The sequence below is a fragment of the Musa acuminata genome, chromosome BXJ2-8 (assembly GCF_036884655.1).
Source record: "Musa acuminata AAA Group cultivar baxijiao chromosome BXJ2-8, Cavendish_Baxijiao_AAA, whole genome shotgun sequence".
NCBI classification, from domain to species: Eukaryota; Viridiplantae; Streptophyta; class Magnoliopsida; order Zingiberales; family Musaceae; genus Musa; species Musa acuminata.
The window spans coordinates 498,271-524,420 of NC_088345.1; the positions used below are offsets into that span (position 1 = coordinate 498,271).

Below are 26,150 nucleotides of genomic sequence, written 5' to 3' on the forward strand. Positions count from 1 at the left end.
TTATATGTTTACTTAATGGGCTTTATTTTTACAAATCTTATAGGTTCTTTATATATTATTCCGATCATTGGATATTTTCTTTCAAAACTAATTGGAACCTTATAATCGAAGGCTTTGGATGTCCCACCATCACACACTACGGATTAATTGGGTTCACAAACGTGTGAACCACTATCTATCACACGTTTGGGTCATCCGAGCAATCCGATTCGAACTGCTGTCTGTCTTTTTTATGTCGATTAATCCGTATACATCACCTTTGATTTCTACAAGTATTCGAGTTTAAATCAGACTAATCCCTATTATTATACGTAAAAATGTTTTCAACGTTTACTATACCGACAGCTAAAGCGACGAGGCAGTCGTTGGGTTTGGTAGGACGCCCACTTAATCGATTCAAGTCAAATGGGTAAGAATAATAATAGCTAAAACGTTACATCGCGGAATCAATCTCCATGCGGAAATCGAGGTGGGGGGTGGTAGAGCGGTCAAAGAAACGTTCCCCAAAGAAAAAGTCTAATCGACCATATCTTCCGATAGGAGTACGTGAGAAGCTTATGCATCCCACCCACACCCGAGAAAAAGGTGCAACTTTCCCTCTCTTCTTTGGTTAATAATGGTGTTTCTGTCTCTCTCTTATAAACCTATTTAGATCAAATTAAATCATATCATTCATTGTTCGAGATGCCTCTCTCTAGCCTCATCTACAATTGCTCTTTTTCCTACTAAATAGTAGCTCACGATATCTAAGGGACAACTACTTCAGTCAATAGGAAGTAGGAGGAATGTCAACGTCAATGTCGATGTGCAACTAGAAATGTTATTTCTCATGGGTATAACCAACCTCGTTTAAGTAAATAATCGGCAACTTGTACGGCCAATGCTTCAATTTAAGATAACAGTTGGTATTGTTCTAAACGCTCATTATAATGTTTCAAGAGTAATGGTCCCATCATGTTACTTACATATAGAACGACAAAGCAATGTATAGTTGTTGTTATAATCTCTTATGTTCCGCCGTATCGATCACTATTAAATTTTTTTTTTTTATGAATAACGCTGGCATTTGCTATGTAACCAAAATAATATTTTTTTTAAATTTTAATATTATATAACTTAGTCAATGCTCTTTATTATTTCTTGTCGTAGTAACATGATCAAAGAAATTAGATATGTCCCATAATATTAGTCTAGACTAAATCAATCAATTTGAGTCTTGAACGAGTTACGTGCACCACATATGATTATCTACGTGACAGGTTTGATTGAGATACAATGAGCTAGATAGAAAAGCGATAATGTGTTTAGCGCTAATCACATAGTAATTATATGAGCTTAGCTTCATAGAATGTTAACCTGCGGTTACCATTTTGAAGTAAGGTTCATCGTGTAGTGTGATGGATTCTTCACTAATACTATGTATGCACAGAGAGCACTAATGGCTATTAGAGCAATAAGACATGAAGTTCAAAAATATAGTCGGTAGGGATGGCACCGACAGAGCTAAGCAAAATATAATTTTTTTTTGCTTGAATCATTGAATTGAATGAAAAAGTATATTATTTTGGACTTTTTGTCTCCAAAAGTCTTCATAGAAAAAGATTTTTTTTTTTGATAAAATTTTTTTAAAAAAATATTTTTTTATTCACCCGTGTTTTTTTTAGAGAAAAAAAAGATAAATATTTTAAGATGGTCTATTTGTCCACGAGCTTAGGATACGGTAAGAATCATGCTTATTTTTTATTATATTTTTTTTATATATATTAAAAAAATAAGATGGTCTCATTTTAAGATAGATAAATATTCGCATGGACAATTATTTTAATTTTGTGACCTGAATCATGCTTTTCTTCTTCTTCTTCTTCTTCTTCTTTGTAAGTTTTTGAAGAAAGTGACATCAATATACTACTACTATTATCAGTCTAAGTCACCTTTATAAAGAATGGCAGGTAAAGAACAGCTTCTCAGATTCAAACTCCTTTCACTTGCACTTTGCTTGGTAAGCAGGTCAAAAGCGTGTCCCTACTGTAGTTGTTTGCTATGGACAGACATCATTTGGGTTCCGGTGAAACCTAAGGAGTTACTAAGACTTGTGGTTGTGGCTCGAGATAGGCTTCGTTTTGCTGTCAGTCACTCCTTTTCTCGTACTACCCATTCCTCTTGCCATCGGTCCAAACGTTAAGAATGGTATTTATATTTAAATATTTAAATAAAAGTAACAAATTTGGATCATTAGAAAGAAAAGACATTAGGCAATAAAATGAAAAAAGATTTTATAGCGAAAAATAAAAAAAAGAGAGGTTTTTATGTGAATGACCCTTTAATATATATATATGTATATATATATATATATGTATATATGTATATATATATATATATATATATATATATATATATATATATATATATATATATATATATATATATATATACCTCCTCCCCTCTTTGACCTGCTCTGACACGTTTCATCTCCATAGCATCCATATATCCGTTCTCATCCCATTGCCTTGCTCTCTCTCTCTCTCTCTCTGTCTTCTCTTGTCTTTGCGTCTCATTATATGACCCGAATCTCTTCCTTCGGGTGCTAGTTGTGAAGGAAGGCAGGAGATGGGTCTCAAACCTCTCAGTCTCCAAATGATCCCGTGGTGCTTCCACGTAGCAGGCGCCACATGTCACTCCTCCTCCTGGTTTGACGACGACGACGACACTGCCGCCAACTCGCCGAAGCCCTCCGTTCGCCTCGTGAGCCCCGACGGCCGCATCAGGCTCTATCATCGATGGGTCTCGGCGGCGGAGCTCATGGCCGCCCACCCCTTTCACCTCCTTTGCCTCTCCGACTCCTTCGTCATCGGCGAGCCCATCGCCTCCCTCTCCCCCGACGACCGCCTACTCCCGGGCCACACCTACTTCCTCCTCCCCTCCCACTTCTTCCACTCCGCCCTCTCCTTCGCCTCCCTCGCCGCCTGCTTCGGCGACCATAAGCGGAGTGGCGTCGCCAAGCTCCTGCAGCCCATCGAGATCCACAAGACGGCTGCCGGCAAGCTCCAGGTCCGCGTGTCCGACGAGTACCTGGAGCGCCTGAGGAGGGCGGAGGAGGAGGCGGCGGCGGCGGAGAGGAGAGGGCAGCGAGTGTGCACCACGGAGGAGTTGGCGAAGGATTACAAGCAGTTGGTGAGGTGCCGCTCCTGGAAGCCGAAGCTGGAGACCATCAAGGAGTCGGAGAGGAGGAGGAGGAGTAGCGCTGGTGCCGCTTTTGGTAGGATCGGCAGAAGGAAGAAGTGTGGCCACCTCAAGAACAACCGCAACAAGGAAAACAAAGGCTGATACAATCACATCGCATTCCTTCCCTTGTAATCCATTACACCTCCAAATTAATATATATAGTGCCTTGTACATTTCGGTGTAACATTATCTTATCAAAACGCGTTGGGTCTTAAGAAGCACGGCCATCGATTTGTTCACCATGAACACTGGAAGACTTATACGCCTTTGTCGACTGTTGCATACTCTCTTTGGGTCTGGAGGTCATGAAAAGAGGAACACATAGTATGAAGCAACTGTTAAAATAAAGAGATAAATGAGTTGTAGAAGAAGAAGTTGAATGTTATTGACATATCCTCCGTCTTTATATACAGGTTAGAAGGAGAAGTTTCCTCAACGGGTTAGAGGATTTCCCTCAACAGAGTAGAGAGATTTCCTCAACAGTTAGGGAAATCTCATCTACTTATCATGCCCCCGCAAGATGGTGCTCCTATCAAGGAGGCCAATCTTGGACTGATGTAATGCAAACAGCTTACGAGCTATAGGCTTCGTAAGTGAGTCGGCCAATTGATCAGCTGTATGAACATGAGAAACACGGAGTTGACGACGGACAACTTGATCACGTACAAAGTGGAAGTCAATAGCAATATGTTTCATGCGGGAGTGGAATACCGGATTAGCGCATAGATAGGTAGCTCCAATATTATCACAATATATTGTAGGAGTGGAATCGATGTTGAGTTCCTGGAGAAGATTCGTGATCCAATTGAGTTCTGCAGTGGTAGCGGCAATGGCACGGTATTCAGCTTCAGTTGTAGACCGGGCGACTGTCTTTTGCTTTTTAGAACTCCAACTGATTGGATGAGCACCAAGGAAGATAATATACCCCGATGTGGATGTTCTATCATCAAGGTTGCCCGCCCAATCAGCATCGGCAAATGCATGAAGACGAAGTGGAGAGTGTTTACGAAAAAAGAGTCCATGATTTAGAGTCCCTTTAAGATATCGTAGAAGTCTCTTAACCGCAGACCAGTGTAGAGTAGATGGTTGCTGCATAAACTGTGATAATTTGTTCACAGCAAATGAGATGTCTGGACGCGTGAGAGCGAAGTATTGTAAAGAGCCAACAACTTGGCGGTATTGAGTGGGTTCCGTAGCAGGACTTCCATCTGATAATTTGAGAGAACCGCTAGTAGAGATGGGGGTTGTAACTGCATTTGCATCCTGCATGAGCTTGTGAGCTGGATTGGGTACTGGATTAGGATCTTGACGTAGCCATAGTTTGTGAGCTGGATTGGGTACTGGATTAGGATCACCGGGGATGTTGAGCATGGCCGGAGGACAACTGAAAGAACCATCAACGTAACCTAACAAATCATATCCAAATAAAAGATTAGAGAATTGAGCTCGCCAGGACGCATAGTTGCCACCCTTTGATAACTTAAAGGGGATTAGCGTGGCGGCATTGATGGAGATAAGCCCTGTAGAAGAACAAGAAGTGGGAGTCCCTACAGGAACTGAAACATCAGAAGAAGTGAACGAAGACATTTTCCTTCTTTTTTTTTCTTTTTTCTTTTTTTTTTTTTTTTTTGTAGAAGAAGGCAGCGAACCTTGTGTGATACTCAGGTCACACAAGGTGGAGAATGAGAGAGGGGGCTGCTGCTATAGATTGCTTGCTGTAGCAGATTGAGCAATCTACAACAGTGCCAAAAAGCTGCCGGCAGCTGCTGTGGATTGCTGCTTGCTGCTGCAGATTGTAGGGACTGCAGTTCGCCGGGAGATGGCTGCAAAAACTGCAGCGGTACTCAAGACTGCAGTTCGCTGCTGTGGATTGCTGCTTGCTGCAGCAGATTGTAGAGGCTGCAGTTCGCCGGAAAATGACCGCAAAAATCTGCAGCAGTACTCAAGGAAACTGCAGTGAGAGAAATCTGTAGCAATTAGGTGTATAGAGAAAAGCGGCAATGAAAGCTGCTGCGATAGAGGAAGGAAGATGCAGCGGTTGCGGCTGCTGCTGGCCGGGAAGTGGCTGCGACAGCGAAGGAGGAAGACGCGAGAAAGACACCGTCGTTCGCCGTTGTCGCTATGGAGGAGGAAGACACCGCCGTTGAGGAGGCGCCGTTGTGTAGAGGGAAACGGCAACGAAAGCTGCTGCGGTAGAGGAAGATGCAGCAGTTGCGACAGCTACTGGCCGGAGAAGTGCAGGAGGCGGCTGCTGCGATATCTTCTCTGGTGCTGCTCAACGTGGGGCTGAAGGACCACGTTGTCCTTCCGGCGAAGAAGAAGGAAGAGGAAGGTGCAGCAAATAGGAGAGGGAGCAAGGCCGGCGAAGAAAGGCAAGACCGGTTAGCACTGGCTCAAATAGGAGAGGGAGCAAGGCCGGCGAAGAAAGGCAAGACCGGTTAGCACTGGCTCTGAATCCGTGTCTTGGTGCTTCTTCAATGACTCCGCTTGAGGCAGCGTGCTACTGTGGCCGCTTGGCTAACACATGACGATGCTGCTGTTGCCAAGAGGAGCTGCTCTGATACCATGTTAAAATAAAGAGATAAATGAGTTGTAGAAGAAGAAGTTGAATGTTATTGACATATCCTCCGTCTTTATATACAGGTTAGAATGAGAAGTTTCCTCAACGGGTTAGAGGATTTCCCTCAACAGAGTAAGAGATTTCCTCAACAGTTAGGGAAATCTCATCTACTTATCAGCAACCTCTTTGTCCATTAGTTTACTGTTAAATTCATGGATCTAGGAGTAGATCTTGCCGCAGAGAGAGTCCTTGATTCAGGCCCTTGTTCACTCTCTAACTTCTCTTCCTGTGAAGGAACGGGGAAAGCCGGGGGATGTTGTCGTCCTTGCGAGGAGAGCTCGGGTCTTCGTCAAAGCATCCGGCATGGGCTGGTGGAAAGGATTTGGATGTCAGCTGACAACTGTGAGTTTGTACGAAGGCTGCAGGCATTGGTTGGCGGAAAGGATTTGGTGTCAGCCGAGAAGTGAGTGTTCACAAAGGCAAAGAAGTGCTGTCATTGGTGAAGCACAGTGAAGGCTGCCATCCTCTCTCTCTCGCTCTCTCTCTCTCCGTCTTCATCGCGCTCGTCCGACTGTGTTGTCACCGCATGCACGCGCGCGCCGCAGAAGCGGACGAAAGAGAGGTCAAATCGTCATCCCTTCGCCCCTCATTCATTCCCGGCACGTGCGACGAGTCTTTTAATTTACACGCATGTCCCATGGACTTTAGTTGGCATGGACGCAAAGACCACAAGAGCGGTCTATGTCGCCCGTGGGAACGGCCGCAATCGAGAGGCCGAACAGCACGTGCGAGGGAGAATTAAGTCTATCAACACGTGCACGGCGGCGTATCAAGTCGATTCATCGAGGGACCTCCGCGGAGGCACGGAACTCTCTTTTTCTTTGGTGTTTTTTTGACTTGGGAGGCCTTCGAACACGTTATGTAGAAGCCAAATTGGAGGATGCTTCACTTTGTTCATTTCTCATTTATTAGATTGACTTCCACCCGTCAATGCATTGCTACTATAATTTCCCTCCACTATTATTATTATTATTATTATGAAAAAAATATTAGAGATATATTTGGCTTTAATATATCTTTTTAACTCAAATTAGTCTATGTTAATGATGATTAGTCATGGCTACCATGAGCTCATTTCTAAGGGAAAATATGCTATTTCATGCCGAATTGTCGTGCCAGAACTTAAAAGAGTATATACATCTTTAATCTCTGTGCAAAATATACTAAGGCCAAATTACACACTGTAATTTTTCTCGGTCAAAATAGATAGGCAACTATTTCTACGTCCTTTTCCAGATCTAGTCGAGCTCGATCTTTTTCTGAGGTCCTCAGAGCTCTTTGCATTCCAGTCTCTCACGTCCTAAAAGCTAAACTCCGGCATCTCTCGATACATCTTGAGTGACTCCTTCTTCTCCAACCTCATCTGCCGATGGAACCTCCTGATGAACACATCAGCAGCGTGGTCAACATCATCCTCGAGGCTGATCTCTGAGCCATTCCCTTTGGAGTCATCATCTTCATCCTCCTCCTCATCATGATCATCGAAGAAAGAGTGCATCAAGTCATCATAATTATCGTCTTCGGCAGACTCCACCGATTCAGTGCGATGAGGACTCGAGAACACCTCTGCGTTTGCTGCATCAAACAGCGCAATCGCACGGCCACCGGTACCTCCACCGATCTGCTGGCCCAGCAGCGACTGGATGTTGTTCGACACTGCACTCAGCAGCACCTTCTTGCTCCGAAGCAGCCTGAAGACGGTGAGTCTGGTTCTCGTGGCGATAGCTTTGTTCTTAAGCGCCATGGACTTGCTTTTCACGGTCGCTGCGAGCACGGTGGCTATGTGCTTAAGGAGAGTGGCAGCCCCGTTCTTCATCTTGATGGAAGGAGGACTGGCTGCGCTCCGAGAAGCAAAAGAAGATGGAAGTAGCAGCTTCAGGAGAAATGGAGAGACGATGTGCTTTGGCATTCCGAGGAGCATTCGTTGCAAGAGAGCTGGATCAAACTTGTTGGTTGCTGGTTTGCCATGGGCCTTGTCATGTTGGATTCGATGCATCATTTATAGTGGTGCTTCAGCAGCTTTAGGAGGGAGTTGTGGCAGCAATAATCAAGAATCAGTGGAGTAGCCACTAAGAAAAGCTAAACTAAAGTTGAAGGAAAAGATACGAGGGAAAGTAACCAATACTTACATCAATACCAGGAACTAAAATTAGGTATGGAGGACACATGGTCCTTTGTGATGGGTTGCATTCTTGTGGTGGCAAATTCCTACACCTGGGAGCAAAAGAGAGCTTCTTCTCACCACTCCTCTGTACATGATGATCATTTGTGTTTCGTTGCCTGTCGTGGGGTTTCCTACCTCTCTACTTTTGCTTTCTTGCCTTTTTGTTGTTCCTGTACTCCTTTTAAGGTGTGCAGATTTTTCAGAACAAGTTTGCTTCCGATGGAAAGCTGTATACAGTTTGCAACTTCATTTCTCATTCTCTTCCATGATTATAGATCCCAAGTTTTAGGTCAGAATTGGAGTCAAGCCAGCTTGATATGGAGGGTAGATGAGAAAACAGACTATGCAACCTCTGAATGTTGTTTATCGTAAAGTGGGGAGATAAAATAATCGCCACCCCCACATGAATCACGTTGACGTCGAGTTGAAGAACTTGTCTTCGTTCTCAACATCCAAGTGGAGCACTTAGTGCAAACACAACACTTTGGCATGGCAATTAATCGACGTCTAACTGGTAGATAGACATGACTCTATGAATGTAAAGTAATTTTCCAGACAAAATTACTAACACGATAGTTTATTTATATGAACCTTTTGATGTATCCACATGGATGATGATACCAAGGCACAAGGATGAAGGTTGGCTCGAGAAGAAGAGAAGGAAGAACCGGTGGTTGTTTTATAGATTTGGAACCCTCCTATTTTGTGGAAGAGGTTGATAATGAATAATCAAGGATTTTATTGAACCATATTAGATCGATTCAAGTAAAATAATATGACCATGTAATGAAAATCAAATCATTTGATAGAATGATGAAGGGTAATACAATGGCATCATATGTAAAAAGTAAATAGTCAAGACTCCTTGTGGTAAATTAACCACTATTTATCAAAAAATAAAAAATAAAATTAACTAAACCATTTGTTTTATATTTTTTTATTGCATAATTTTTATATAAAACATTTAAAGAGAAACTCAAATTCTCAAAGTTAATATAAAATTATATTAAGATATCACAAATATCACCTAAAGTTCATTTGTAAATGGTTTAAACAAAAAAAATATAAAAATAAATTCATTTTTGGAGCAATTACACTTTTTTTTTAACATTGTGTGAAAATAATGTAATATCTTGAATGCATTGTATGAAATAGCTTTGTTAACAATTTATATTGAGGATTATTATGAATTAAACAATTAAATTATAATAAATTTTAAATTTTAGTGCAAATAATATTTGCACTATTAGATTTGCCAAATACTTCAAAAATAATGCTTAACTCTATTGGTGTATAAAAAAATATCACATGTACTTCTTTTAAAAATAGTTTAGCTTATACATTATTGGAATTTTTTTTAATTTTAAGACATTGTTTAATATAATGCAATTGAAAACAGCGGAATGATATTAATGTCTTTTTTAGTTTGTCACAAATGTATTTGACCAGTAATATCATTTCTATCTAAATAAATATTAGTGACAAATTCAAGTAGTGGGTTTTTGGATGACAATATTATCCTTTAGCAAAAACGAAACTATGGTTTTTCTTGTAAAGGTACCTTTACTTGGGAACATCTCTCTCTCTCTCTCTCTCTCTTATAGTTTCTCATATAGAAAGCTTCTATTTTTATTTTCTTGAATATAGAGTATATATATTTTTTCTTGAAGAGAAAAAAAAAGGTGATGGGCCCCCTTTTCATCGTTTGGGCTCCATTTGGGTCCCCTTTTTTTCGCTTTTTAGTGAAACTAACCTGAAGCAAAATTACATCAATCAATTTTTAGGGACAAGAAAAAGCTGTGATCAAGAAAAAAAAGATAAATAATGCTAGAAATCTCCGGTAGTCAGAGTCTTTAAATGCAATTGATAATTAAATTCTTAGAGAATTTTATGGGAAGAAAATAATTTAAAAGCATTACCACTGCATGACAGGGTTAAAAAGAGAGGTCTTCCAATCTGAGCCGTCGATAAATGCTCGAATTTATTCATAGAAATAATACATGTTTTGCTTGCCACACACGTGTCTTATCAGGTGTGGCCCCGCCTCTCCTTGCCCACCGCCTCGTCTTCCGCGCGGCCCCACTTTCTTGATCCAATAATCAAAAGGGTCGATCAGGCGAGTAAGTGCAAGGAGGGCAGAGAAATGGACATCTTCCCTGACATAATTGGTGGGTCCAAGACGCCTCCCGCCCATCGTCGTCGCCGTCTTGGAAGGGGGTATTCTGGCGGTAAAAATAATAGTAGAAATTCGTTTCTTGACCACGCGTCGGAGGATGATTGGTCAAAGGATGATAGCATGGTCCGGCATGGCGCGCATGCTCCCAATCACATCACATGCAATCTCTGTTTTCCCGCGCTAAAACGGAGGGCGATCCCTCCAATTATAAAAGGAGGCGAGAGAATGGGAGGGAAACAAAGGGGAAGAGCGAGACAGAGATTGAGATCAGAAGAGAGATAAAGCAGGGTTTTGTGAGTCTCCTTTCCCAAAACCCTAGCCCCGTCTCCGCCTCGATCCACCGCCGTTGCCGCGCTTTCCCGGCTGGATCTGGCGATCTCCGGTGGGCTCCGGTTCCTGGATCGACAGACTCGAGTTCAGAAGGAAGTGATTTTGGCGGAGATCTTTTGGTTTCTATAAGTCCTCCTTTCCTTGGACCTCTCTCTGTTCCGAGATTTTGAGAGTTGAGATGGTTGGTCGATTAGGGTTTCGCAGTGTAGGGTTTTGAATTGTTGAGATCTACTGCTGCTTCGGGGATGGAGGACATGAAGCCATCGATTGCTTCACTCGCAGATGACGACGGCACTATGGAAGCTCGGTTTGCTGATCTCTGCAAGGTTTGGTTGAGACGTGTTACATTTGTTTGTTTCATGTGTTGTTCTTTGATTTGTTGTATTATAATCTGTAATTTCCCTGCTTTCTATTTGTGAGTAGAGCAAGCTGAGTCTCGATGAGAGCACGTTGAGGCAGGCAATGGTTTTATTCAGGGAAAGTAGGCACGTTCTCGTGGCAAATATGTCGGCAATTGGAAGTGGATTGGTAATGCATCTTCTTTTAGACTTTTATCCGGGGTTCGTTTGGACCAAGATGGAGTTTCAAAATTGATGCTTTTGCTCTTTGTTCCCAAGCCTGAGGAGATCGAGAGGTTATGGTCTGCATTCATTCTGTACTGTGTCACAAAGCTGAGCAAGGCGAGATCTAAGCAAGAGAAGGAAGAAAATAGTGTTTCGCTCTGTCAGATATTGAGAGCATTTAAGCTGAAGTTAGCTTTCTTTTTCTTCCTCAACATTCTTGTTGCAGCGTTTCTTGGGTTTGTTTGACTGAATTTCTGTTTTGTATTTGTAGTGTTGTGGAGTTCTTTAAAGAAATGCCACAGTTTTGTCTCAAGGCTGGTTACATTCTAAGTGGTTTATATGGTTCGGAATGGGAGAAAAAGCTTGAGGTACTGGAAAAATCAGTTATCAATAGTTATTAACTCCACAAACCAACTCATTATTGACTCCTGCCTATTTTTCTCTCTGATTAGCTAAAGGAGTTACAAGCAAACATCGTTCACTTGAGTCTTCTAAGCAGGTATTTGCTGTCACTTTGTTGATTTGTTTAACAACCAACTGCTACTAGGTTGTCCAGTCAAGTGTTCCGAGACTGAACTGTTTAAATAGCATTTCTGTGCAACAAGGAAGGTGGATTCCTTTTGCACTCATTCTACGGATGGATTAATGTTGTCATACTATTGGAAAATTTTGCATGCTGAAGGACCAACACTAGGATCACAAATCTATGCAGTGAGAGTTTCACTGTAATCTAATTGTATTCCCTACTTTATCAGTTGGTTGCACAAGACTGCACAGTTTTACGTAAGCTTTTCTCACCAGAATGATTTTTTTTGTAATTGACATTCTCTGTTAGTGGATCTTGTTTCTTGGCAACAAAATTCAACTTTTTGGCAACAGAAAATGATAGTTGCAGATAAAAATAAGCACTATTATGTGCATGATACTTTGTGTTAAGTATGATTGACAAAGAAACACACTTGCAACTAATCCTAGAACTTACAGTATCTTCTTTAGTTTCTTGGAAATGGCTTGTGCGGTATATATCAGAAAAATTTAAGGCTATTACTTTGCTAAAATCATCACTTGCCAACATAAGATGTTTGATCCAATCTAATCCTGTTAAAACACTTAAGAGGAAGCTGATTCTTTTATAAACCATAGGAATTATAAATGCATCTCTTTACAAGTTCCAAAATTATGCTCTCATTGCCAAATGAATCCCCAGCTTGGTTGAGAGCAGTAGTTCTATCAGAGCATTGCATGTCTCTTTTCATTGTGTGCCAAAACAAAGTAAGGATATAGAAATGAAAGTTGAAGTCATGATGACCCATTTTGTCGTTCTTCCTCAACTATCATTGTTCATAGGCCTATATATTGTCAGTTTGTTGATTGGTAATTAAATAATTTATGCATAGATGTGTTTGCGAGGAATGAAGAACTTGAGAGTCTACAAATGAAAAAACATCAGCTGATGGAGCGTACATTGAGGAAGCCTAAACTTCTCATTGTTAGAGGGAGGACACAGCTTGTTATTTTGATATTCATTTGTTGACACTATATTAGATGTATACAGTAGGATCAGTTTCTATACTATTTAAGTGATGAAGATTTTGTTTTGAGATAAAGTTAGGACTTTTTGGTCCAGTCTTAACGCTCCATATAGTTTGCACCTTACCAATGTTAATTAAATAAACTATATGCAAGCTTCGACAACAGTGTTTCATTTTAGGATTCAACATTTAATCTGGAACTTGAGTTTTTTCTTATTTATTTTTATTGGCTTTTTTTTTTTGTAACAAGAAAGAAGTCTGATTCACCTATCAGATACCAGTAACAAATACAGAATATGGATTTTTTTAATATGGCAATTTGTAGCTCCATGTTCCTTGTATAAGTTGCTAAAATCTGACCCTAATATTAGATTTTCCTTCCAAGGATATCCTCCCTGCCCTTTCTTTTTCATGTCTAACTGCATGGTTGTTAAAGTTTTGGATTATTATCATGTCTAACTTAATTAAGCTCAATTACCAGTTCGAATGGAAGTATTTAAGCATAAACATTTAATGCCTGACATGGTTTAAGAACCCATTTGTGAAATGTTGAATGGGTTTGAACTGAATTTGTGGTTTTTTTACATTGTGCTATAATTGTCATTGTTGATTGTAATTACTTTTGTTTTTTTGGTATAACTAAGTTTGTCATGATGGTCCTGAACATGCGCTTCATCAGGTACTATAAACGGGCATACGAGGAACTGTTCTTGCAAAATGATGCAAAATGCAGTCAGGATTCAGCAGTGTCTTGTGCTAAGGATTATGATTCTGACTACCATCGATTTGGATGGTTGTTATTTCTAGCTCTCCGCATCCATGCATTCAGTCGCTTCAAGGATCTAGTGACTTGTACTAATGGATTAGTTTCCATACTGGTTAGTCTTTGCAGTGTCTTCTTTTCTCTTTTCCCCTATATAGTTAGATGCATATATTATCCATGTTAGGCGGTAGACCTTGCATACAAGATGCTCTAGGGAACTGAAACACCAACATGTGGAAAAGGAGTCAGATGCTCACTGTCCAGCTGCCTGGATGGTGCATTAGTCTCTGTAATGCTACCTCACTAGGCATATAGCTTAAATTATCTGTTATGTTATTGTCAATGGAACCATTTGACTTAATTTTCAAGTTACTCAAGTTACTCATTGTCATTATTCTTTTATAGGCTGTACTTATCCTTCATGTTCCTGTCCGCTTTAGGAAATTCGTTGTTCAAGATTCCCCAATTTTTGGTACTGACATTTTATTTCATCTCTAATTTTGATGCTAGTCTTTTAAATTTCATTTCCCATATTCATGTTGTTAATACATGACAGTTAATATCGTTACCATACTTTTTTCAGCTAAAAAATCAGCCAAGGGCGTCAACCTTCTAGCTTCTCTCTGTGACAAATATGATGCGTCGGAGGACGAATTAAGAAGAGTGATGGAAATGGTAAATAGCTTGATAGTGAATATTTTGAAGAAAAATCCATGCTCACTTTTGGATGGCAAAAAGGAAAATCTAGCTCACATTGACACAGGTTTTAAGTCAACTTTATGTTCCCTGTTTTATGCCGTCTAAATAATTGTGTCGGAAGAAATTAATCATTATCATTTGTTTTATAGATGGTCTGACATATTTTGAAGATCTCATGGAGGAAAAATCATTACAGTCAAGTATAGTTATCTTGGAGAAAGATTATGATGATGCAATTCTTAAAGGTGAACTAGATGAGCGTATGTTTGTTAACGATGATGACAGTCTTCTTGGCAGTGGAAGTTTGTCTGGAGGTGCTGTTAACATTTGTGGAACAAAGGTAAAGATGTAACCTTGAAAATTATGTCCATTCCTTGGTCTTGGGTCTTCCCTTCCATTGATGTATGTTATGTAAATGTAGCGGAAGTATGATGCGATAACTTCCCCAGCAAAGTCTATCACAAGTCCAATGTCTCCACCATGTTCTCCTGGATCACCATTAAAAGGAGGTCTTATTGGGATCTTTAAGATAGCTCCCGCTACACCAGTTAGCACTGCAATGACAACTGCAAAATGGCTTCGAAGCATTATATCTCCTCTTCCTTCAAGGCCTTCATCAGAGCTTCTCCGATTCCTTTCATCTTGTGACAGAGATGTAACCAGTGATGTCATTCAAAGGGCCAGCATAATACTTGGAGCCATTTTTCCATGCACCTCTTTTGGGGAGCGGTGTGTTTCGGTAAGTATGCAAAATGCTGCTCGGATGGATAGTATTTGGGCTGAGCAGAGAAAGTCAGAGGCACTTAAGTTATACTACAGGGTTTTGGAGGCAATGTGTAGAGCAGAGTCTCAGATACTGAATGGAAATAACCTTACTTCTTTGTTATCAAATGAACGGTTTCATCGCTGCATGCTTGCTTGTTCAGCTGAACTGGTTTTGACTACACATAAAACAGTTACTTTGATGTTTCCTGCTGTTCTCGAGAGAACTGGCATAACTGCTTTCGATTTGAGCAAGGTCATAGAAAGTTTTGTTCGTCATGAAGAAACTCTTCCACGTGAGTTAAAAAGACATTTAAATTCATTGGAAGAGAGGCTATTAGAAAGCATGGCATGGGAAAAAGGTTCATCAATGTACAATACCTTGATAGTAGCAAGACCAACTCTCTCTGCAGAAATAAATCATTTAGGACTGTTAGCAGAACCAATGCCCTCTCTTGATGCTATTGCTGGAAGCTATAATGTTTCTGCTGCAGGCTTGCCTCTGCCTTTTCAAAAGCAGGAACATTCACCAGGTATACAAGATAGCCACTTGTTAATGGTTAAATTCTATTATTTCCTATTGAAGTGCCTTGAAGTATTTTCTTTGTTGAAGGAAAATTCATTATACTGGTCAGTTTCCAAATTGTATTTTGACTCTGCAGGTTTACCAGAGTTGATCCAAAACTAGCAAAGTGACATTCGTAGGAGGACAAGCATATACTTTATATAGTCATTAGATCACAATGCTAAACCCTTTATCTATTTTTGCTTTTGTAATTTGCATTTCTGTTGCATAATTCCTTTTGACATCACAAAGTTTAGTTGATGACCATTGAATATATCAGATATTTTGCTTTACATTTATGCTTTATATATTGCTATCAACACATGAGACTTCTTTTATTTAACTTAAGCAAAGCTGTACGTCAATTTCTGAATGTCAATGTGACATTAAACTCATTGAATTCACTTATAATTTCCTGATATAAACAAGATTACACTATATTTCTATTAAGGACTTGAAACTAAGAATCTTTATCATCTCCATTTGGTTAATATCTTCTTTTCGGAAAATTCTGCATTACATTTTCATGATCACCATATTTTTGTGATAATAACTTTAGGCCTCTGTAAACCACTTCTGTTCCAATATTTAAGTTTTTTCCCTTTTCTTTGCATTGTCTAACTATTGTCAAGATTCTCTTGTCTTGTGCATATCTCAAATCTATAGCTGCTGGATGAGCATCTTGTTTAAATGTTCCACCAATTCCTTGGAAACACCTTTTCCCTTTACTCAATTATATCTCATCAATGGCGATTCCATTATTGCTGAGTACTGAACTGAATTGCTGTTGCCTGACTTATTTTTTACAGATCAAAATGGAGATACCATATCTCCTAAGAAAGCATGCAATGACTATCGAAATGTGTTAGTGGAGCGCAATTTCCTAGCATCACCAGTTAAGGATCGTGCATTTAACAGTCCTAAATCTAAATTACCTCCTCTTCAGTCTGCTTTTGCCAGGTTGATGCCTTTTTTTTTTAATTTTAAAATTTCATTATTATCAAAATCCTGATGAGATTTGGATCTGAAATCTATCCACAGTCCTACCAGGCCTAGTCCCACAGGAGGAGGGGAAACTTGTGCTGAAACAGGAACCAACATTTTCTTTAATAAGGTAAAGCTTGAGTCTTGTGTAAATGGTGATAGATATATGAATTGATGCTCAGACCACTGAGATGACTCATCTGTTTTTCTAATTATGTTGTTTTCCTGTGTGCTTTATAGATTGTGAAACTGGCAGCTATCAGAATCAAAAGCTTGAGCGAAAGACTTCAGCTATCTCAGCAAATATTGGAGCGTGTGTATTGTCTCATTCAACAGATTCTCACTCATAGAACTGCTCTTTTTTTCAATCGACATATCGATCAGTTAATCCTTTGTAGCTTTTATGGGGTTGCTAAGGTATTTTTTTTATGCTTAGAAGTTCCTCATTTATTGCTTGTGACAGTCACTTCATGGTTATGTTTTCATCCACAGATTTCTCAACTCAGCCTAACATTCAAGGAGATCATTTATAACTACAGAAAGCAACCTCAATGTAAACCTCAAGTTTTTCGCAGTGTTTTTGTTCACTGGCCATCGACAAGCCGAAATGGAGTAATAATTTTGAATTTTCTTCTCTTTAAACTGAAGCCTTGTATTATCTCATGCTGACATTATATGCAAACAGAAAACAGGAGAGGAGCATGTTGATATCATTACCTTTTACAATGAGGTATTCATTCCCTCGGTTAAGCCCTTATTGGTGGAATTAGGACCTGGTGGTGTGAATAATAGAAGTAACCGATCTCCTGAAGACAAGATTAGTTCTGACTGTAGGTTAATGTTTTTTTATTCTAATACTATGTTGCATATAACATTGCATGTGGTTTTTGAATTAATATATTTTTCTGATGTAACAGGCCAAATTCCAGGATCACCTAGGATACCGCCATTTCCAAATCTTCCAGACATGTCTCCAAAGAAAGTTTCTGCTGTTCATAATGTTTATGTTTCTCCTCTGCGATCAACAAAGGTATGTAGTTTTGTTCAATCTTCATGACAGTTTCATTGTTATCCACTGAAGAGTAGTCATGTTAGTCCACTTTTGAGTGAGAAACCTTGTTGCTTCAGAGGCTAGACATGATTTCTAGAAATTTATCTATGTTCAATTCAAAAAATATCAAGTTCTTTTAGCTTCAATTGGAGCAAAAGGATTTGGAAGATCAGAAACAGAGAAACTGTGTGCTTTTTAATAAAGGTTTTACTCATTCATTCCACGAGGATGTCTCCTCAGAGACATTAGAGAGAAATAAAGTCTATTTAAGCAGAGAAAAAGAAGAGATGCAGCTTAAAAAAAAATACATTAATCGCATCCACTTGGCAGCAGCACATTCTCTTTTTAGTTAGATTAAATATGTTTCCTTATTTTTCCTACTATAGGAACCTTATGATGAGAATAAAAGGAAATATATAGCCAATGAGATCTATATCCGACACTATGTAGTTTCAGTTTAATCTTGTGTGACTCTAGAAGGCCAATTGCCTGCCCTTTTTAATAGCCACTTCCAGATACTGTCCTAACCTTGCAGAGGCAGGGGCATGTAGCCTTATAGTAACCATAAAATAAGCTCTACCAAAATGGAAGTAAATTTTAGCCATTATTGTAGATGTCAAGCTTTATGCCACTAGGACACGTCGACCATAAATTCGCACCATATTTTAATTGCTATGTCAACTGTCTTTCATGCCAATCTGGTGACTAATGTTTTTTTTTATGAATTTATAATATTAACAATCATCATCTGTAGCATTTATCTTATACAGATTCAAAACCGAAAAGAAAATAGTCTACATTTGAAGAAGCTTGTTGCATGATGAACATGTCAATCCTTTGAGCTAATCCTATTCCTGCTAAGATATGAACAAGTTTCATCAGAGAGCAACCATCCGTAGTTTATTAAGAGGCTGCAAATAAGTATGAAATCACTCGAAGAGTTCGTATCCAACACTAGCTGAAATGAGCAATCTTATGTGAAATAAGAGGAAGGTTAAAGGAAACAACTAACTTTTTTGGGAAAAAAAATTATTGCTCTTGATAGAGTTGAACAACTGGAAATAGTTCACGCTTCTTCATTTCCTGATGTGTGCTGTCTTAATGCTACTAATTCCACTTTCTCATGTGAAATGCCGTGACTTCTCAAAAGGCCCTGACATCCATAAATAGTATGTACGAAAGGCAGCATGAATTACAGCATCTTTGTTGCTAACTGCATAGCAATCCTAAAATAAAATGTCTTTTATTCCACCTTTGTGATAGAGCGAGTTGAAAGACCCCCTACCTCTATTAAAACAATAGTTAGATTCCATCGCCAGGGTCCAGATTCTAGAGCCAGAATTTCCATATGACCTTTGTGTGAACTTGCATCACTTTCCAGTTGTCTCTGAAAAATGTCTTGAGGCTTTTTCCACAAACAAGTTATAGGACATGTCATCTTGCTGAAGTCCTGAAGGTTAAGCAGGGGTAAACTTGCAACTCATTTATGAGGGAAAGAAAACCCTAGTATATCTGTCACTGTGCATCATTCTCATGAAGAACTTGCAAATCAGGTTTCATGTACGAACACCTGTGCACAGAGCTACATGTTGCCATCAATTTTTCACCCTTCTGTCTTGTTTTTTATGTTTCTTCTGTTGCATAGGCTCTTTTTTTAATGTCACTCCCATCAAAAGAAGTCTTGGAAATGAGGACAGCCTTCATGTGCTGTTGACAACTAGGTTGATATATATATATATATATATATATATATATATATATATATATATATATATATATATATATATATATATATATATGCTTCTCACTTATTTATGCTAAAGCCATATTCAATATTTCCAGATGGATACATTGCTTTCACCAAGCTCCAAGAGTTACTATGCATGTGTTGGTGAAAGCACTCATGCTTATCAGAGCCCCTCAAAAGATCTGTCAGCCATCAATAACCGTCTAAATGGGTATCTAAATTTGTTTTAAATGCTTGTGTTGCATTTTCAGCAATATTGTAATTCCTATGGTGTGCTTTATAAATTTCTGCAGTGGAAGGAAGGTCAGTGGCAGGCTTAATTTTGATGTGGTGAGTGATTTTGTCGTAGCTGGTACTCTCCAGGATGGCAATTCTGCCTCTTCAAGCACTGCTGCTCCTACCACAAGTGTTGTTGCAAAAGCTGAGCAACCTGAACCCTAATTGCTCAATGTAATTTACTAACTAATTTATTCTAACCTGCCATTTTCTGATGTTCTTACTTCATATGCCTTATCCCTACATGAGATTTCTTGGGGGTCTGATGCGAGCAGTAGAATGCTGCAGAATAAAACAATGCAGTGCCCCTGATGCCCCCATTTGCTGAATGTTTTGTTTTTGAATCTTTATGGCACTCTGATCCGCCTTAATAAGTCTATGCCTGTTGATGAGTGGTGTTCATATGATCAGGGTAAATGAATCCTGTTGATTTTGAAAAGCTCGGAATTGCTTCATCTGTGGGCTCTACAAACTAGAACATATTAGGTCAGTTTTATCCCTAGCAGTGCAGACATTACTGTTTTGTTGTATTTCATAGTTAAAAGCTATTTTATCATTGTGTGTCCTCATCTCCTTAGTTGAAATCATCTCATCGCATCATCTTATCTTTTTCTAGTACATTATTACTGCAGCATTGAATATTTATTTAGATTGGTTATGTGATTTTGTTTTGTGTCAGATTTGAACCTGGATTTGCTATAGAAATCCCGAGTACCCAGTCTTGTTCGAAGGATGCATGAACCCATTTAATAGTAATTGCCAGCCACTAGATGTACAGTTGTTCCTGTATCAGTCGTTGGATTGACAGTGAGATTGTACTGAGATGATAGCTTGGCCAATCGAGCCGCTACATCTATACACTAAGCTATGCATTTCATTATTATATTCTTATCGTTGCTGTTACATGATGTTAGATAACAATTGTTTGCATTTATAAATGACTAACCCTAGTCGTGATTGAGGTTGAAATAGGAAAAACAAGTCACGGTGGGCTTCACATTGTTCAGAAAGGACCTATAATAAATCGGTTACATAAGACCCGAGTCAATTCAAAATGCTGATACGAGCGAGCAGCTCTTTGGTGGGAAAAGCTCCTCCGTCAACTAAATCTTAGTACATGGGTTAATGATTAGCTTCTTGATTCGATGAATGGGGACAGATTATTTTTGCGATGGCTTCTTCCTGGCAGGTCGACCAGCATTGGCGATGGCTGTGGTTGTTAGGGTCATAAAGATGGTAGCTGCTGAGGTACCTTGCAATTTCACACGATCTCGGATCCGAACCTAATTTATTATGTAGTTACGTGGCACACAAATCTAGTTTAAGTGGGCTGAATAGGCACGAATATTAAAAAAAAAAAAAATAATTCAACCGACTATCATCCAAAAATCTTGTGATAAACTGTTTAGGTCTTTAATAACGCCACTGATGATTGATTCTTTCCACATCGTCTCCTACAATTCTTAAACGAGTCATGTAGTGAGTGTCTTATATTTATCTCGATCACGTAAAAAACTATGAGAGTTATCCACATTGTTGGATACAAATATCTGCAATTCTTAAAGTACTGAAGAAAGAAACCTGCAACCATTTATTAATTTAGTCTCTGAATTTTTGTCCTTTTCAATAAAAATTAAACTGCGATTCAAAGTTAGTTATATAATCTCTGTAGGGAATTTTATCATGTATGTATGTATGTATGTATCTCATTGATCCCAATCGGATCAAACAAAAGAGAACATGTTAGTAGCGATCTCTGATGAGATCATCAATCTTTAGACGGCATTTCTGAGCCGTGATTAATGTCAAGTCGATTTCGGTTCCAAATCATGTCTGACGTGACATCCATCTACAGAAAAATAAATAAAGATAGTAGTAATGGAGAAATTTGCTAGACAGACGATTTCCAAATAAATCACGTAGATATCCCAACAGGTTTTCAATTCAAGCATCATATTATGAGTTGTGAACTTATCTAATTAATGGTAGACACTTTGTCACGAAAACAGGAAAAAAAATAAATCGTATCATATCATATCATCGCATTAACGATGGCGTATTAAATCAATCAAGTGCATGCATGATCCAAGTGGAGTTCCGATGACCACAAATTTCAAGGAGAATCATCGGCTAAGGTAGAGCCACGGAATCGTACCATAAAGACAGTTGCCATCTTCCCACCCGTTCCACATTGCAAATCAAAATCGTGGTATAGAACGTTGAACCACTTTATAGTGGTTAGGGAGTCCATCAAATCGGATTTGTATATGATGCCCACCCCACAGCCACAGCCCCCTTTTAAGCATCGTGACTTGACCTCTCTAATTTGTCTCTCTCGATATTGCCATCACAAGAAACATTAATGCCGAAAGAAGGGTGCATCAGCGTTGACGATGACTCCATCCTGCTATTTGGGCCAGGAATTGAAACTAAATTACCCTTAGAAATAGGAGTCATATTTATGATGAAATTGAAATTGTCGATGACGATGATGATGATGTTTCCACGATCTAAAATCATATATAAAAAAAAAAAAAAATTAAGATTATATATAATAATGATTCTTATCACAGTATGTAAACTGCAATATAATAATATAATAAAAATCAATCACAAAAATAAGAAATAGTTTTTTTAGGTTTATGGATTATTATTATATATAGTCTAATCGAATTCAATTCCCATCTAACCAAATGCGATTCAAAATGATTTTTTGAGCGTTTCTGTCCCCTACACCAGCGATGATCACTCACTCATGCATGGTGAGATTACTACACCCATCGCTTGTCAACTCGTACAGGTATAGTTGTCCATCGGCTTTTGCCCACGTTTGGACTTTCTTGGTGGATTCGGAGTACTCGGGAAGAACAAACCTAATCAATGACTGACCTGCCGACACCAATAAGATTAGAGAGGGATTGACAACTATTTTTAAAATTCTTGAGTCCACAAGGATTTTTAAATATTAAAATGATTCGAAAAAAAATTCTTAAAAAATTAATGTTTTATTATTTTATAAATATCTTTACGATTTGATAGGAGATAAATATATGAATGAGAAGATATCTCTTGTATTTTTCTCGAGGGTTTAAGAGGTATTTGAAAAAATAGTTAAGATTATCGTTGAAGGTGTTAAGAGGAGGGAGAAAAACTATACGTGAAGCCAACGATGATAATGGACAACAAAGAGGTGAAAATTTGAAAAATATTTTTATTATATTAAATATCTAATATCTACTGGGATAAGTGAATGTTAGAATCTTTACGAATTCTAAGCTTGAGATTGATATTTTTAAAGGATCGACCTCCTTAGAACCCTATAAGAGTTCCTTCCTCCGTGTTGCTACTCAAATATTATTAAAAAATTTATCTATTTCTCGTCAAAAGATAATGAATATATAACTATTTATAGAGCTTCTAAATCCTAACTTTTAATATGACTTCTCGTAAAAAAACTCGTACTTTTGATCAACTCCCAATATTTATTTTTATAAGAAGCAATCTTCAAATTAATCCTAGGAGTCATATCTTTAATAGGAGTAAGTTAGATAGGTTTGATATGAATGTCTCTTTCGACGAAACTTAAATAAGTCTGACCATAAACGAGTAATGATTAAAACATAAAAATTTTACGGGTAAATCACCCAAATAAAGAAGAGTTCAAAATATATACATTACAGGGAGAGAGAGGGAGCATTGAAGGCTGCTTCAGTCGGTCAAGAAAGAAGATTGCATTAAAGGCTTCTTTGGCCAATCTAGTTGGGCAGCACGTCATCTTTAACACGTGGCTTCTCCAATTATGCATCACGTCATCTTTAACCGCTTGCTCTTTCCATGTTGCTGCCACACCGCATGCACCTCATGCTTTGCTATCTATATATATGTGTGTATACACTATCGAAATCTCAGCATCCGAACACCACTAGACGTTTCGAGAGAAAGAAGCCCAAAAAAAGAATGGAGGCTGAGCAGATTAAGACTCCAGTCTGTGGTGGCGACGACAACGTCATTAACAGTGAGAAGGAGAAGACAAAGACGGCGCTGATGAGGGCCTTCGTCGAGCGTCGAGATCCAGATGCCAAGGTATCATACTTTCTCTGCCTCCTTGTCTCGTTGATCATGGTGGTGGCTTCCTTTCATGCATCACCGGTTTCCGGTTCTCATCACCACCACCGATTCTGCCAGCTACTTACTACTGGTTTCAGAACACCTTTGTCGGTGAAAGACTAGATAGATGACGAGAGACCGTAGTAAAGATGGTAGGAAGGAACTATACGAGTCGAGGAAATTAAGACTGCGGACCAGAGGAGGAGGAGGAAGAAGAAGAAGAAGACGATTCTGAAAGCACAAAGCATTCAACTTTGACAAAATTGCAAATTAAGCCAATATCCTCCTCACCCGACCGTAAATGAAAATGATAACAGTAGTTATCAGCATTAATTATGGTGAATGGCTTGCGTTTTTCAGGGGTTTACAACGTATTAGATCCGAAATCTTTCATATGTAGAGGCACTTATTGCAAACGCTTTCCGTGCGGAGCTTTTTGGCATTATGTTAGGAATCTCTACTTGCCATTGCTTTGGTAGTTGGTTCCACCTAAAGGTGCGACTATCAACATAATTGTGTTGGTTGAGTGTTAGAAATCAGATAGACATGTCCGTCGCATCGTGTGCTGTGCGGATGTGAATCGAGTCGAGGTCCCACTCGGCTACCAACTTTAATGCACTTGAAAATATACGTCTTTAGAGCGTGTTGTTCTTGCTCAAAAGTCTTCAACTCCGGTGGCTCAACGTGTCATAAATTCATAGTCATCTTGCAGCTCGCACTGTGACCGACTCTGTCTTCGTTGCCGAAGACTAAACCTACATCAAAACTTCAGTGCATCATTTGTGTTCGAACATCTATTCGGATGGAAATTGTATTTACTTGCTTGGTTGCTACGCGCAGGAGGTAGACAACCTGACGCTCAGAAGGTTCTTGCGCGCACGCGATCTGGACATCGAGAAGGCCTCTGCCATGTTCTTGAAGTATCTCAAGTGGAAGAAGACCGCTGTGCCGAATGGTTTCGTCTCAGAGACAGATATCCAGAATGAGCTCGCTCAGACGAAGGTTTTCATGCAAGGGCGTGACAAGGCAGGCCGCCCGATAGGGGTCGTCTTCGGTGCAAAACATTTCTACTCCACGCGAGAGATGGACGAATTCAAACGTAAGTAGTAATTCGATTATGGAACAAACTTACAAGATATCAGAAAGACTATGCTTTCACGATCGATGAGACGAGTATCTCACGCATGCTTCGGTTTGCTTGAAATCTCTCAGGTTTCGTGGTTTACGTCCTTGACAAACTGTGCGCCAGGTAATTTTCCCATGTCATACAGTACTATCGCGCTGTGTCTGCAAATAAAAGACTGATGCGAGTTCGAATCGGAGAAGTTTTCGACTCGCATAGGCTTTCTGGAGAGAGCTCGACATCTGACCGAAAGCCCTGCAATATCATACACGTTCTTGCCTACTAAAAACAGAGTGTTTTCATGCTCGATGATTGCCGAATTTGATCCATCTGACGATGGCCATAATTGTTTGCAGTATGCCCGGTGGTCAAGAGAAGTTCGTCGGCATCGTGGATCTGCAAGGATGGGGTTACTCCAATTGCGACATCAGGGGATACATCGCAGCTCTTGATATCATGCAGGTCGGTCTCACGATCGCTGCAATTACTCCTCCTCGCATCGAAATCCATATCTGCACTGACATTTCATACGAAAGATTTCCTGAAAATTATGTATATGATCCTCGTCTCTTCGTATAAATCAAGGCTTGGGATGTTTCTTGTTTGAGAACACAACACATGCAATATGGTTATGTTTTCGAGTTGCCATCCGCAGAACTACTATCCAGAGAGGCTAGGCAAGGCTTATATGGTCCACGTACCGTATCTTTTCATGAAGGCGTGGAAGATCATATACCCATTCATCGACAACAACACCAGGAAAAAGGTGATCTAATTCCATTGTCCATTCGAGCATCGTGTTGGATACTTGTATAACGACGCCATTGCTTGAACGTAGTATGCATGCTCTTAAAGTTTGTGTGATGATGAACTGCAGATTGTGTTCTTGGAGAACAAGAACCTGAAAGCTACTCTGATGAAGGACATCGAGGAGAGCCAGATTCCACAGACGTACGGCGGAGAACTGCCTCTGATTCCCATCGAGAAGTCAACGATGTAGGTCGTTGGGAGTCGTCAACTCGAGCTCTCGTGATGATTCCAAGTCTACAACGCACTGCAAACTGCTTCGGTTTCAGCAAAATAACCCGAGATGTCAATTTCTTTTCCAAACAAACTTCAGATTAATGTCAAGAACGCGTCGTCCATCTAATTTGCATCACTTTTATTTTGGATTTGGGGATCATGGCTTTTCCAACGAATCTAACCAGTTGACCCTCTCATGGATTTGCCAAGAAAACACTTAGCTTGCCCCTAGAGGCAAGCGAATAAGCTTCTTTAAGAACGCACGCAAATCGTCATTAGGCACCGTCGACCAACTTAAACATGTATCGCATCACTCCTTTTAGACATACAAAATGCAACTTTTACTGGGCTTAAGGCCCCCCATCTTAAAACAACAGACAAGATTCGGTCAACTTTAAATAATAGCGAAGAGCAATTCACTATGGAAAACATGAAGCGACGAA

At 39.4% G+C, this 26,150-nt stretch overlaps 4 protein-coding genes across 5 annotated transcripts; 3 read left to right on the forward strand and 1 right to left on the reverse strand.

Annotated features, from left to right (window-relative positions):
- Positions 1 to 2,464: 2,464 nt before the first annotated feature.
- On the forward strand, positions 2,465 to 3,461 carry LOC135618198 (uncharacterized). Its single transcript, XM_065119059.1, has one exon. It carries the CDS (start codon positions 2,608 to 2,610, stop codon positions 3,322 to 3,324), a length of 717 nt encoding a protein of 238 aa, XP_064975131.1. The 5' UTR covers positions 2,465 to 2,607; the 3' UTR covers positions 3,325 to 3,461.
- A 3,494-nt stretch (positions 3,462 to 6,955) lies between these two features.
- Positions 6,956 to 8,255, reverse strand: LOC103994412 (uncharacterized). The gene is made up of 2 exons (XM_009414731.3): positions 7,972 to 8,255; positions 6,956 to 7,861 (listed from the first exon to the last, which is right to left on the reverse strand). Exon 2 carries the CDS (start codon positions 7,839 to 7,841, stop codon positions 7,143 to 7,145), a length of 699 nt encoding a protein of 232 aa, XP_009413006.3. The 5' UTR covers positions 7,842 to 7,861; positions 7,972 to 8,255; the 3' UTR covers positions 6,956 to 7,142.
- Positions 8,256 to 10,391: 2,136 nt separating this feature from the next.
- LOC103994181 (retinoblastoma-related protein) lies at positions 10,392 to 20,357 on the forward strand. 2 transcript variants are annotated; one of them, XR_010489041.1, is made up of 20 exons: positions 10,392 to 10,838; positions 10,936 to 11,040; positions 11,130 to 11,263; positions 11,347 to 11,443; positions 11,528 to 11,574; positions 13,287 to 13,485; positions 13,776 to 13,842; positions 13,954 to 14,133; positions 14,219 to 14,409; positions 14,491 to 15,364; positions 16,206 to 16,356; positions 16,438 to 16,510; positions 16,621 to 16,797; positions 16,873 to 16,992; positions 17,066 to 17,210; positions 17,298 to 17,410; positions 19,274 to 19,389; positions 19,472 to 19,628; positions 19,866 to 19,940; positions 20,134 to 20,357. XR_010489041.1 is itself a non-coding variant. In XM_009414505.3 (18 exons), the coding sequence occupies exons 1-18, from the start codon at positions 10,758 to 10,760 to the stop codon at positions 19,617 to 19,619; spliced, it is 3,018 nt and encodes a 1,005-aa protein (XP_009412780.2). In that variant the 5' UTR covers positions 10,392 to 10,757; the 3' UTR covers positions 19,620 to 19,856. The 2 variants fall into 2 exon arrangements, 1 of the variants encoding a protein (XP_009412780.2); XM_009414505.3 differs by lacking the exons at positions 19,866 to 19,940; positions 20,134 to 20,357 and having other exon boundaries at positions 19,472 to 19,856.
- Positions 20,358 to 23,349: 2,992 nt separating this feature from the next.
- On the forward strand, positions 23,350 to 25,867 carry LOC135618496 (uncharacterized). The gene is made up of 6 exons (XM_065119387.1): positions 23,350 to 23,537; positions 24,402 to 24,660; positions 24,774 to 24,810; positions 25,041 to 25,146; positions 25,340 to 25,450; positions 25,562 to 25,867. The coding sequence occupies exons 1-6, from the start codon at positions 23,412 to 23,414 to the stop codon at positions 25,682 to 25,684; spliced, it is 762 nt and encodes a 253-aa protein (XP_064975459.1). The 5' UTR covers positions 23,350 to 23,411; the 3' UTR covers positions 25,685 to 25,867.
- Positions 25,868 to 26,150: the final 283 nt, after the last annotated feature.